The sequence below is a fragment of the Rhinopithecus roxellana genome, chromosome 21 (genome assembly GCF_007565055.1).
Source record: "Rhinopithecus roxellana isolate Shanxi Qingling chromosome 21, ASM756505v1, whole genome shotgun sequence".
NCBI classification, from domain to species: domain Eukaryota; kingdom Metazoa; phylum Chordata; class Mammalia; order Primates; family Cercopithecidae; genus Rhinopithecus; species Rhinopithecus roxellana.
This window is the reverse complement of record NC_044569.1, coordinates 9137714-9150915: the sequence shown is the minus strand read 5'-3', so window position 1 is coordinate 9150915 and position 13202 is coordinate 9137714. Positions and strand designations below refer to the sequence as shown.

General features: G+C 36.9%; 1 protein-coding gene across 13 annotated transcripts in view; it reads left to right on the top strand.

Annotated features, from left to right (window-relative positions):
* The window catches only part of ANKRD12 (ankyrin repeat domain 12), a 138445-nt gene that overhangs the window by 109570 nt on the left and 15673 nt on the right, over positions 1 to 13202 (top strand). For all 13 annotated transcript variants that reach the window (XM_030926015.1, XM_010373410.2, XM_010373420.2 and 10 more), the window contains one exon: positions 4740 to 9451. In XM_030926015.1, coding sequence (XP_030781875.1) covers positions 4740 to 9451 — 4712 coding nt within the window. The remainder of the gene's footprint in view (positions 1 to 4739; positions 9452 to 13202) is intronic.

Here is a 13202-nt window from a genome sequence, read left to right as displayed (position 1 = left end):
CTAAGTAAATTCCAATGCAGATACACTCTCAAGACAAGTCTACTTCCCATCTTCCTTCCCTCAACAGATTACTACCCTAATCCCTTCCTATCGATACGTTTTTTTTAAAAGGCTAGTCAGATGAAGCAGTGGGAGTAGAAAAAGAATAAATCTGTAACTGGTTGTGATCAATTAGTTCTATACACCATTGCACTTGGACTAACAGGTATAAATTCCTGAACTGCTCCTCTTCCTGACCATTAATCTGAAATATCTCCTAAAAAGTTGGAAAGTAATAAACTGATTAGAACCCACATAAATATGCATGGAATTTTGGGGAAGAGGAAGTGTACTCCACTATTATGGCTAATGTGTGTAGCAAGAAGCAGTGAAAGAGGGGAGTCATGGTAGAACACATTGTGAAATCAGACAAAACTACTCTGGGCTGCATCGCTTTGTAGGTGACCTTGGAAAAACTACTTAGTAGCTCGGTTTGTCTCTAAAATGGGGATAATAACAGCTGTTGTAAAGACCACATATTATCTGCTCAGCTAATGATAGGGCTTAATAGCGGTTGTGGCCACTCTGAGTGCACTGGTATTTACAGCTAATTGATTACAACTAGTTAACAGATATCTTTGTTGCTGCTCCACTCCTACTACTTCACTTGACTAGCCTTAAAAGAAAATGGTGGTAATAGTGGAGATGGTGGTCCAGATTTTGAGAGTTCTTTATCCTTGTCAGAGTTTTTACGTTATCCTACGGTGGGGAGCCCTCAGGTGAGAAGAGAGATGATAGATAGTGTTGGTCACATTGTTGTTTAAGGTGATTACTGATCTAGCCAAGGAATGATGAGACCCTCAGCTGAGATAATAGTAGTGGGAATAGAGAGAAAATGGATTTAAGAGAGAGTCCAGGCTGGGCACAGTAGCTCATACCTGTAATCCCAGCACTTTGGGAGGCTGAGGTGAGAGGATTGCTTGAGGCCAGGAATTCAAGACCACCCTACGCAACAACATAGTGAGTCCCCATCTCCACACAAAAAAGAAGCTAGTCAGGTGTGGTGCCGCACACCTGTAGTTCTAGCTACTGAGGAGGCTGAGGCAGGAAGATCATTTGAGCCCAGGTAGGAGGCTGCAGTGAGCTATGATTGTACCACTGCATTCCAGGCTGGGCAATAGAACAAGACCCTATCTCTCAAAAAACAAGAGAGTCCAGAAATGAAAACTCTGAGCAGTTGAATTTGGAAGTTGAGGAATTGAGAGAGTTTGAAATGACTCTGAGATTTTTAAATTTGAATAGCCGGATTGGTTGGTGTGCCACGGAGGTGAGGAATACTGACTTTAAGCAGTAAGAGAAGGCAGTTGTGGAAGGAAAAGTAATGAGTTGAATGTTATCAGTCTTGTTTTTGAGGTAGTTGTAAGGAGTCCAGGAATATCCAGGTTGAATATCAGAGGAAAGATTGGAAGTAAAGACTGGAACTTATGACTAAGTTTTTTTGTTTGTTGTTGTTGTTGTTTTAGTTATGGTGTATTTAGTTTTGTATCACTATCACCTACCCCTGAAATATATGTGACAGTCATAATTATATTTTCTAAAAATATGTAATTAGTGTAATTCATGTGTTTTTAAATCATCTCTTACTAGGCATGTGAAATGTAGTTACTTCGTCAGATGTCAACATGAGAATAGATGTCAAGTGTCAACACCTCTCTTTTTTTTTTTTTTTTTTTTTTTTTTTACACCTCTCTGCCTATTATTTTTTTTGAGAGATTTTGAGGGAGGGATTTACACTATATATTATTATCTCCCCACAGCAGCCACATCTGCTTCGTTTGGTTGCAGGTCTATTTGCATACCATACAAGAAAAGATGGAAATTGATGGTTCAGGAGAACAGTTAAGCCTAAGGATAATGAAGAATTCAAATAACACTTTCACCATTCTTTTAAAATGTTACACTTTCTGTTGCAAATATCTGAAGCCGCCTTGAGATGTACAAGAACTTTTGAATGTATTTAAATGCATTTAAATAATAAGATGGAACTTAATTTTTTTTCACGGAGAAGAAAAATGCTGGCTGGGCGCGGTGGCTCACTCCTGTAATTCCAGCACTTTGGGAGGCCAAGGCGGGTGAATCACCTGAGATCAGGAGTTCGAGACTAGTCTTACCAACATGGTGAAACCTTGTCTCTACTGAAAATACAAAAATTAGTCAGGCGTGGTGTCAGGTGCCTGTAATCCCAGCTACTCGGGAGGCTGAGACAGGAGAATTGCTTGAACCCAGGAGGCGGAGGTTGCAGTGAGCCAGGATCATGCCACTGCACTCCACCTTGGCAGCTGAGCGAGACTCCATCTCAAAAAAAAAGAAAAAAGAAAAATGTCTTAATAAAAATTTTAATAAACTGTTTTAACAGTTGCTTAACCTATTTCTCACTTTCTTTCCTGGTTTGCCAAATAAAATTGTTGAGAATAAATTGAGATGATCAACATTAAAAATATTTAAAGAGCGTTTTGTTAGAAATAATTGTATAAAATGTTTATTAAATACAGGTTTAAATTTAGTTACAGGTAGCAGAGACTTTAAAAATTGGAAAAATGGAAAATAACTAGTGTAATGATAAACATAGCCATTTTTTACTTAAGGGAACTTGAGGGTTTGGAGATTTTAGGTGATTTTCTCACCATAGCAGTCATCTACTAAGAAAGGCAGAACAAACTTTTTTTTGAAGAGTTACTGCACCACTAGAGTCCAGGACCAGGCTGATCTATGTTCTTGAGTGATTAGAGTAAATTTAAAAATTGGGGACTGCTCAGGCAAAGAACGGGAAATGGTCTGCAAGTGAAATGGCATCATGGAGGTGTAGTGGTCTTTGCTGAGGGCCACAGGCTGGCCAGCCTCTGGTTGAGCAACACAGGGTCATTGCAGATGGCACTGAGAAACCAGTGTTCAGAGAGATGAGTCTGATGGGCATGTGTGGCGCAGGATCCAGAGTCATGTGAGGGTCATTCAGCTGTAGAAATGTCTCGGCTTTCATCATGGACATTAGTGTCAGGATAACTTATTTATGTTAGAATTGACGTTCTTTCCTTTTAAAAAAAAAAGTAGGCATCTTTTAAAAAAACCTTTAGAAAAAAGGCATATCTGAATTGAAATGCATTGCTTCAAGTTGATGAATCAGGAACACAAATGACAAACCATGAATCTCTCAGTTTATGTTTAACTCCCTTAAGAGAATTTACAGGGCTGGGTGATGGGTGCAGTGGCTCATGCCTGTATTCCCAGCACTTTGGGAGGCCAAGATGAGTGGATCCCTTGAGCTCAGGAGTTCAAGACCAGCCTGAGCAATTTGTGAAACTCCATTTCTACCAAAAATACAAAAAATACTCTGAAACACATAAAACAATTTGTGGTGTTTATATAATTAAACCCTTTAAGTTAGTGTTTTTTAGTCAGTTTTGGATTAAAGGGTCTTATTCGAGTTAAATATTCTCTCTCCCAAAAAAGTGCATATGTGCAGAATTTACACATTTTACTAGCTAATGTTTCCCCTTAAGACCCCTGGGTTATATATATAAATGCTTATGTATATAAATGTATATATAAATATGTATGTTTTTTAAATTTTTAATTATAGATATATAATAGTTGTATGTAATTTGTGGGGTACATGTGATATTTTGCTACAAGTATACAATGTGTAAAAATCAAACCAAGGTAATTGGTTTACCTCAAGCATTTATCATTCGTTTGTGATAGGGGCATTCTAATTCCTCTCTTAGTTATGGTGAAATAGGGAATAAATAATTAACTATAGTTGCCCTATTGTGCTACTGAACACTAGATCTAATTTATTCTATCTAACTATATTTTTGTACCCATTAACTCTCTCTCATCTCCCCCTTTCCACAACCCTTCCCAGTCTTTGACAGATGTCATTCTATTTCTATGAGTTTAATTTTTCACTCCCACATACGAGTGAGAACATGCTATATTTGTCTTAGTGTGCGTGACTTATTTCACTTAAATTACTGCCCTCCAGTTCCATCCATGTTGTGGCAAATGATAGAATTTCATTCTTTTCTATGGCTGAGTAATATTCCACTGTGTAGATGAACCATATTTCTTTATTCATCTGTTGATGGACACTTAGATTGATTCCATATCTTGGCTATTGTGAATAGTGTTGCAGTAACCATGGGAGTGCAGTTATCTCTTCCGTATACTAATTTCCTTTCACTACATTTGAAATGGCTTTTATCCAAAAGGTAGTCAGTAATGAATGCTGGCATAAATGTGGAGAAAGGGGAACCCTTGTACACTGTTGGTGGGAAGCAGCCACTTTGGAGAACAGTTTGAAAGTTCCTCAAAAAACTACAAATAGAGCTACCGTATGATTCAGCAATTCCGCTGCTGAGTATACACCCAAAAGAAAGGAAATCAGTATATAAAAGAGATATATGCTTCTATGTTGACTGCAGGACTATATTTGTATACTATATATTGTGATTTTAACATACGCTGTGCTTTTAGAAGTGTCAAAAGGAGCCTCACCGTAAAGCATATTCTCTAGAAAAACTGTTCTACAACACTATCAGAGTTCTTACATACTGTTATTACATTATTTCCATATAAATCTGAAGTGATTATGAATTTGAAATGTTTATTGTATAGGCTATATCTTTTTCTCAGAAAAATAAATATATATTTTTCTGACAGTTGTGTGTTGACCAACACCACATTTTCTTTTTTTATTCTAGATTCCGAAGAGGCTCAATCTGTAAATCCTTCTAGTGTTGATGAAAACATTGACTCTGAAACAGAGAAGGACTCTCTCATCTGTGAAAGTAAACAGATACTTCCCAGTAAAGCACCTCTTCCATCTGCCCTTGATGAGTATGAGTTCAAAGATGATGATGATGAAGAAATTAATAAGATGATTGATGATAGGCATATTCTTAGGAAAGAACAACGAAAAGAAAATGAACCTGAAGCAGAAAAAACTCATTTATTTGCAAAACAGGAGAAAGCTTTCTATCCTAAATCATTTAAAAGTAAAAAACAAAAGCCATCTAGGGTCTTATATTCAAGTACTGAAAGTTCTGATGAAGAAGCTCTTCAGAATAAAAAGATTTCTACTTCATGTTCTGTCATCCCTGAAACATCAAATTCTGATATACAGACCAAAAAGGAATATGTAGTTTCAGGTGAACACAAACAGAAAGGCAAAGTTAAAAGAAAATTGAAAAATCAGAATAAAAATAAAGAGAACCAAGAGCTAAAGCAAGAAAAGGAAGGAAAAGAAAATACAAGAATAACAAACTTGACAGTAAATACTGGACTAGATTGTTCAGAAAAGACCAGAGAGGAGGGGAACTTTAGGAAATCTTTTAGCCCAAAAGATGATACTTCATTACATTTATTTCATATTTCGACTAGTAAATCTCCCAAACATTCTTGTGGATTAAGTGAAAAACAGTCAACACCACTAAAACAAGAACATACTAAAACATGTTTATCACCAGGAAGTTCCGAAATGTCATTACAACCTGATCTTGTTCGGTATGATAATACAGAATCTGAATTCTTGCCAGAAAGTTCAAGTGTAAAATCCTGTAAACATAAAGAAAAAAGCAAACATCAGAAAGATTTCCACTTAGAATTTGGTGAAAAATCAAATGTCAAAATAAAGGATGAAGATCATAGTCCAACATTTGAAAATTCAGATTGCACACTGAAAAAAATGGATAAAGAAGGTAAAACATTAAAAAAACATAAATTGAAGCATAAAGAGAGGGAAAAAGAAAAGCATAAAAAAGAAATCGAAGGTGAAAAGGAAAAATACAAAAATAAGGATAGTGCCAAAGAACTGCAGAGGAGTGTGGAATTTGATAGAGAATTTTGGAAAGAGAATTTTTTTAAAAGTGATGAAACTGAAGATCTCTTTTTAAATATGGAACATGAATCCTTAACATTAGAAAAAAAATCAAAATTGGAAAAAAACATCAAAGAAGATAAATCAACCAAGGAAAAGCATGTCTCAAAAGAGAGGAACTTTAAAGAGGAACGAGACAAGATTAAAAAGGAAAGCGAGAAATCTTTTAGGGAGGAAAAAATAAAAGATCTAAAAGAAGAGAGAGAAAACATACCCACAGATAAAGACTCAGAATTTACTTTGAGTATGAGTGCCATTGAGGAATCCATGGGGCTTCATTTAGTGGAAAAGGAAATAGACATTGAAAAACAAGAAAAGCATATAAAGGAAAGTAAAGAAAAACCTGAGAAGCGATCTCAAACTAAAGAAAAGGACATTGAGAAGATGGAAAGAAAAAACTTTGAAAAAGAAAGGAAGATAAAACATGAGCATAAGTCAGAAAAAGACAAATTAGATCTTAGTGAATGTGTTGATAAAATAAAAGAAAAGGACAAGCTATATTCGCATCACACAGAAAAATGCCATAAAGAAGGTGAGAAGAGCAAAAATACTGTTGCTATTAAAAAAACTGATGACAGAGAGAAAAGTAGAGAAAAGATGGATAGGAAACATGACAAAGAAAAGCCTGAAAAAGAGAGGCATCTAGCAGAAAGCAAAGAAAAGCACTTGATGGAGAAAAAAAATAAACAATCAGATAGTAGTGAGTATACTAAATCAGAAAAAGGCAAAAATAAAGAAAAAGACAGGGAGCTAGATAAAAAGGAAAAATCTAGAGATAAAGAAAGTATAAATACAACTAACTCCAAACACATACAAGAAGAAAAAAAATCAAGTATAGTAGACGGTAATAAAGCACAACATGAAAAACCCTTGTCCCTTAAAGAAAAAACAAAAGATGAACCTTTGAAAACTCCAGATGGAAAAGAAAAAGATAAGAAAGATATAGATAGATACAAAGAACGAGACAAACATAAAGATAAAATTCAACTAAATAGCTTACTCAAACTAAAATCTGAAGCAGATAAGCCTAAACCTAAGTCATCACCAGCGTCAAAAGATACCCGGCCTAAAGAAAAGAGGTTAGTGAATGATGATTTAATGCAGACAAGTTTTGAACGGATGCTAAGCCTTAAAGACCTAGAAATAGAACAGTGGCACAAAAAACATAAGGAAAAAATTAAGCAAAAAGAAAAGGAACGGTTGAGAAACCGTAACTGTTTAGAACTTAAAATAAAAGATAGAGAAAAAACAAAGCATACACCAACTGAATCCAAAAATAAAGAACTTACTAGGTCAAAGAGTTCAGAATTGACTGACGCATATACCAAGGAGAAACAACCTAAAGATGCTGTGAGTAACAGATCACAATCTGTTGACACCAAAAATGTAATGACTTTAGGGAAGTCATCTTTTGTTTCAGATAATAGCTTAAACAGGTCTCCTAGATCAGAAAATGAAAAACCGGGTCTCAGCTCCAGATCTGTATCCTTGATTTCTGTTGCTAGTTCAGAAGATTCCTGCCATACTACAGTGACAACCCCAAGGCCTCCAGTTGAGTATGACTCTGACTTTATGTTAGAGAGTTCAGAATCCCAAATGTCCTTTTCCCAGTCACCTTTTGTGTCAATTGCCAAATCTCCTGCCCTGCATGAAAGGGAACTGGACAGCCTGGCTGACTTGCCAGAGCGGATTAAACCACCGTATGCAAACAGACTTTCAACATCCCATCTTAGGTCATCTTCTGTAGAAGATGTTAAACTAATTATAAGCGAGGGGAGACCTACTGTAGAAGTTCGAAGATGTAGCATGCCTTCTGTCATTTGTGAACATACAAAACAATTCCAGACAATATCAGAAGAGAGCAATCAAGGTAGCTTATTAACTGTGCCAAGAGATACTAGTCCTTCTCCCAAACCTGAGGTATTCTCAAATGTGCCTGAAAGAGACCTTTCAAATATGTCTAACATACATTCCGGTTTTACAATTTCTCCAACTGGAGCTTCAAACAGCAAATATGTTTCAGCTGATAGAAATGTCATCAAGAATACTGCCCCAGTGGGCACTGTAATGGACAGTCCAGTGCATTTAGAGCCATCTAGTCAGGTTGGTGTGATCCAGAATAAGTCATGGGAGATGCCTGTTGATAGACTAGAGACATTAAGCACCAGAGACTTTATCTGCCCAAATTCTAACATACCCGATCAAGAATCCTCTCTTCAGAGTTTTTGTAATTCTGAAAATAAAATATTGAAAGAAAATGCTGATTTTTTATCCCTGCCCCAGACTGAACTGCCAGGAAACTCTTGCGCTCAGGATCCAGCATCCTTTATGCCTTCACAGCAGCCTTGCTCCTTCCCCAGCCAATCACTTTCAGATGCTGAATCGATTTCTAAACATATGTCTTTGTCATATGTTGCCAATCAAGAGCCAGGTATTTTGCAGCAAAAAAATGCAGTTCAGATTAGTAGTTCTGTTTTAGATACTGATAATGAATCTACAAAAGATACAGAAAATACTTTTGTCCTAGGAGATGTTCAAAAAACAGATGCCTTTGTCCCGGTGTACTCTGACAGCACTATTCAAGAAGCATCACCAAACTTTGAGAAGGCTTATACTTTACCTGTGTTACCATCAGAAAAGGACTTTAATGGAAATGATGCCTCTACCCAGCTAAATACACATTATGCATTTAGCAAACTAACTTACAAGTCTTCCAGTGGCCATGAAGTTGAGAATAGCACAACTGATATTCAGGTCATTTCACATGAAAAAGAAAATAAACTGGAGAGTTTGGTTTTAACTCATTTGAATAGGTGTGATTCTGATTTATGTGAAATGAATGCAGGGATGCCAAAAGGAAACCTAAATGAACAAGATCCAAAACATTGTCCTGAAAGTGAAAAGTGTTTGCTTTCCATAGAAGATGAAGAATCTCAACAAAGCATTTTATCAAGTCTGGAAAACCATTCACAACAGTCAGCTCAACCAGAAATGCAGAAATATGGTCAGTTAGTTAAAGCAGAATTAGAAGAAAATGCCGAAGATGATAAAACTGAAAACCAAATTCCTCAAAGAATGACTAGAAACAAAGCAAATACAATGGCAAATCAAAGCAAACAGATTCTTGCTAGCTGTACACTATTATCAGAAAAAGACAGTGAATCCTCATCTCCTAGAGGAAGAATAAGATTAACTGAAGATGACGATCCACAAATTCACCATCCACGGAAAAGGAAAGTGTCACGTGTACCTCAGCCTGTGCAAGTGAGTCCCTCTTTACTACAAGCAAAAGAGAAAACTCAGCAATCTCTGGCAGCCATTGTAGATTCTCTGAAACTAGATGAGATTCAGCCATACAGTTCAGAGAGAGCAAATCCATATTTTGAGTACTTGCACATAAGGAAAAAAATAGAAGAAAAACGCAAATTATTGTGTAGTGTGATTCCTCAAGCACCTCAGTATTATGACGAATATGTAACATTTAACGGATCCTATCTCCTGGATGGAAACCCCTTAAGCAAGATTTGTATTCCCACAGTAAGTAACATCATCCCTTCCTATACACCTGTAAGACTGCCCAATAGAAGTATAACGCTAGCCACATAGGTAATTTGAAGTTTTCTAGTAGATAGATTCTTTCAGCAAAACCGTCTGTTAATGAGTCAAGAAGTATAAAGCTAGTAACGTTCTTCTTTCATTCCCCAACTTTATTTTCCCTTAAAGAGTAAGAAATTTTAGCCGAAATAATATATAGTGACATAGCCTTGAAATATAGGTACAACTATAAAAAACAAATTTAAATTAGAACTTTGTACAAATGATTTCAGTAAAAATCATTTCAGATGAACCATATTAGATTGCTGCCTTAAATCAGTCTATTGACTTCATATATGTATACATTTATTGTATAAATTTATCCAGGTATTTATACACAGACTATATAGAGTCTGCATATGTATTGTAAACACCTAAATGTGTTTGTTATATTCGTACTGTCACCTTTTCTTACTCTTGCAAAGGTGATGTAATTCAAGTTTGACTTCCTTGAAACAATTCTTGGGATATATCTAGTTATATTAGAAGTTTAGCTGTATCAAATATTGTTCTAAAAGGGACTATAAGCAGAGGTGAGAAATATTCCTGGATGTAGTGGGAAGTTTTTTTTAATTTTCATTTTTTAATGAGAATTACTAAAGTAGCAAAACACAGCACAATATAGTAGAAAGCACTGTAGATTTCCAATTCGCATATATTACTGCAGTCTGGATTTTGCTACAGACCCACACTGTGTGATCTTAAATAATTCATTTCCCATCTCTGATCCTTAGTTTTCACATCTGTAAAACAAGAATAACTGTCTACCCTACTTCAAAGCAGGTTGAAATAGTATATACTAAAGCCCATTAAAACTTTTAAACACTATATAGATTTAAGGTGGTTACCGTTGTTTTATACAGCTGCAAATCACTGTAAGGGTCGTATTTATCCAAGCTAATATATGAACTCCAGACTTGTACATAAAATGCTGTGTGTTTGAGTTTACTGGACTGAAACTCGTTTACTTAAAATTTAGTTAGAAAAATAATAAAGACCAGAATAACAAAAATCTTGTGGGCACTACATTCTTTTTCTTACTTTCCAATATGGCTTTATCCATTTGTTTCCTCCCAGCCAACTAATTGCCATTTTATGAAAGTAATCTTTCCTCACATTTATGTAATCCAATTATAGAACCCATTAGAAATTACAAAGTGGAGGCCAGGCCTGATGACAATAACTGTAATCCCAATACGTTAGGAGGCCAAGGTGGAAAGACCACTTGAGGCCAGGAGTTCAAGACCAACAAGATGTCTACAAAAATAAAAATGAAAAATGAAACAAATGTGGTAAAACATACCCAGAGTCAGTTGTTTATCCTTCCAGTACTTTAGTCATAATTTAACCAGAATGCTGCCATTTTTCCAGAAGAAATCAGGGGGAGTAAAACTGCAGGTCATATCCCCAAAATCAAATGAACAGGGAGGAAAACGAGATCTGTTACAATCTAGTCTCTGCTGTGGCCACTGATTACACACTACAGAAATCTTGAAGGGGTTCCAAGAGTGGATGATAAAAGGAAAGTGAATCCATGAGTAGCTGTCAAGGGAGTATTGTCAAGACTCCTGGGACCCGGATATGGAAAGACACATCTCCAAGCATGATTTACTTAAAAGGTAGAGGAGGAAAACAGCAGAGGGAAAGCTTCCTCAGAGAACCTCCGTATCTCTTTGGTGAATTTCCCTTTCTGCTATATATGTGATCTATGTTAATGATTCCCACATTTAAATATCCTGCCCAGATCTCTCTCCTTGACTTCTTTTTTGTAACTGCATAGCTCCACCTGAATGTCCATAAGCTTCAGAAACTCAGTAAGTCAGCACTGAGCTGAACTTACCCAATAACCTGCTTCTCTTTCTCCTCTCCTGTCCCCTCCTGTGGCCTCTCTTATCACCCTCCAGTTCTCACACTAAGCCTCAAGTCTTTCTGAGGTGTCCCCTCTTGTTTATGTTTATTGGGACAGTCACCAGTATTTTTCTAACCTATTTCCTTCACTCCCTCCTCCATCTCACACCAACACAATAGTAATCTGCTTCCTCAATTCCTTGCCTACAATGTTGTCCCCATAGTGTCTGTTCACACAGAGCAGCAAGCTGTCAGACCTTTCATGGTTCTCTATTACTTAACCCTAACATGTTCTACATAATACCTCTTCCACAGTATGTTATTTAAAAATCTCCTGTGCAAATGGGGGAGGCTTTCATGGTCAAGTAAGTTTGGGAAGCACTTTTAATCTAAAAATAGGTTCACTGCAGAACTTACCAGAAACTTTGATGTATTGGGAGTTTTCTAAGTGGGTACATTTATACAAGTATACAGTGTTTTCCAAACGTGTTCTTGGAAGCATTTTTGTAGATCTTTACAGAATTGTAAGATTGTAAAGAATTGTAAGAGATATTGTGGGCCCAATCTTCTGTGGAACATACTTTAAGAAAAGCACATTTACAGCATAGACTGCAGCCTGCATCACTTTGCCCCCGCTGATCTCTTCTGCGATCTTAAGTTCTTAGAAGATCAGATTTGACAAAATGGTGTGAAATGAGGATGACGAGAGTAATAGCAAAACCCAATTCCTTTTGCACCAACCTGGAGCTGTCTGCAGATACCGTTCTGTTTGTTTTTGCATGCCATCCTCTTCTGGGAATTACCTCTCTCCCTCCTTTTCCTTTCTTCCCACATGACTCATTTCACTAACTCTTTAACTCCCGCACTTCCTATAAGATGCAGGTCAGGCATTTACCCTCTTGAGGAAGCTTTCTCTGGCACCTCAGTATCAGACAGTAGATAATCCGTCTTCTACATTCCTTGAAATAACTAGAGGCCTGTATGGTTTTCTAATACTAAAACAGCACCAAACTGCCTATAACTCATGCTAAATTTAAAGCAGTTCACAGGATGCAGAAATCAAACGGAGTACTTCTTTTAGAGGCCTGAGAAATGATCAGTTCCAGTAAGTTATTTGTCCTGTAGAATTTTCCACATTGTGATTCAACTGATTGAGTCTTTGTGGTTGTATTTAACATATTTTCAGTCTCTGCTGATCATAGAGTCTGTAGAGCCAGGTGTGATTTTTGTCGAGCTTTTCATATATGGTGTTATGTTATGATTCCTGTGGCACTCCATCAAGAAGTGGAAAATACCTGGTTGTCCCACTTTCATATAGAATTGACTGTTAAACCAGAAGTGTTATAACTTGCCAAAACATACTGAGATATCTTCCTTTGCCCTAATGTGCTAGCAGTAATTATAAGCAACAATAAGAGGGGGAAAATACAAATTCTCCAAGGGGTAGAAAAAGAGTATTTAGGGATCACAGATGTTTTTTGCCATCTCTTGGATATCTTCTGTTTTGTTTTGTTTTGTTTTTAAACTTAAGAGACAGGGCTTCACTGTGTTGCCCAGGCTGGAGTGCAGTGGTACAATCATAGTGTACTGCAGCCTCAAACTCCTGGACTCAAGCTGTCCTCCCATCTCAGGCTACAGGCGGACGCCACCACATATTGAGACCCCATATTGATGGCTCTCAATATGTTGCCCAGGCTGGTGTCAAACTCCTAGTCTCAAGCAGTCCTACTTCAGCCTCCCAAAATGATGGGATTACAGGTGAGAGCCACCATGCCCAGCCAAGATGTCCCTTTTTTTGTGCGTGTTTTTGAGACAGAATCTTGCTCTGTCACCCAGGCTAGAATGC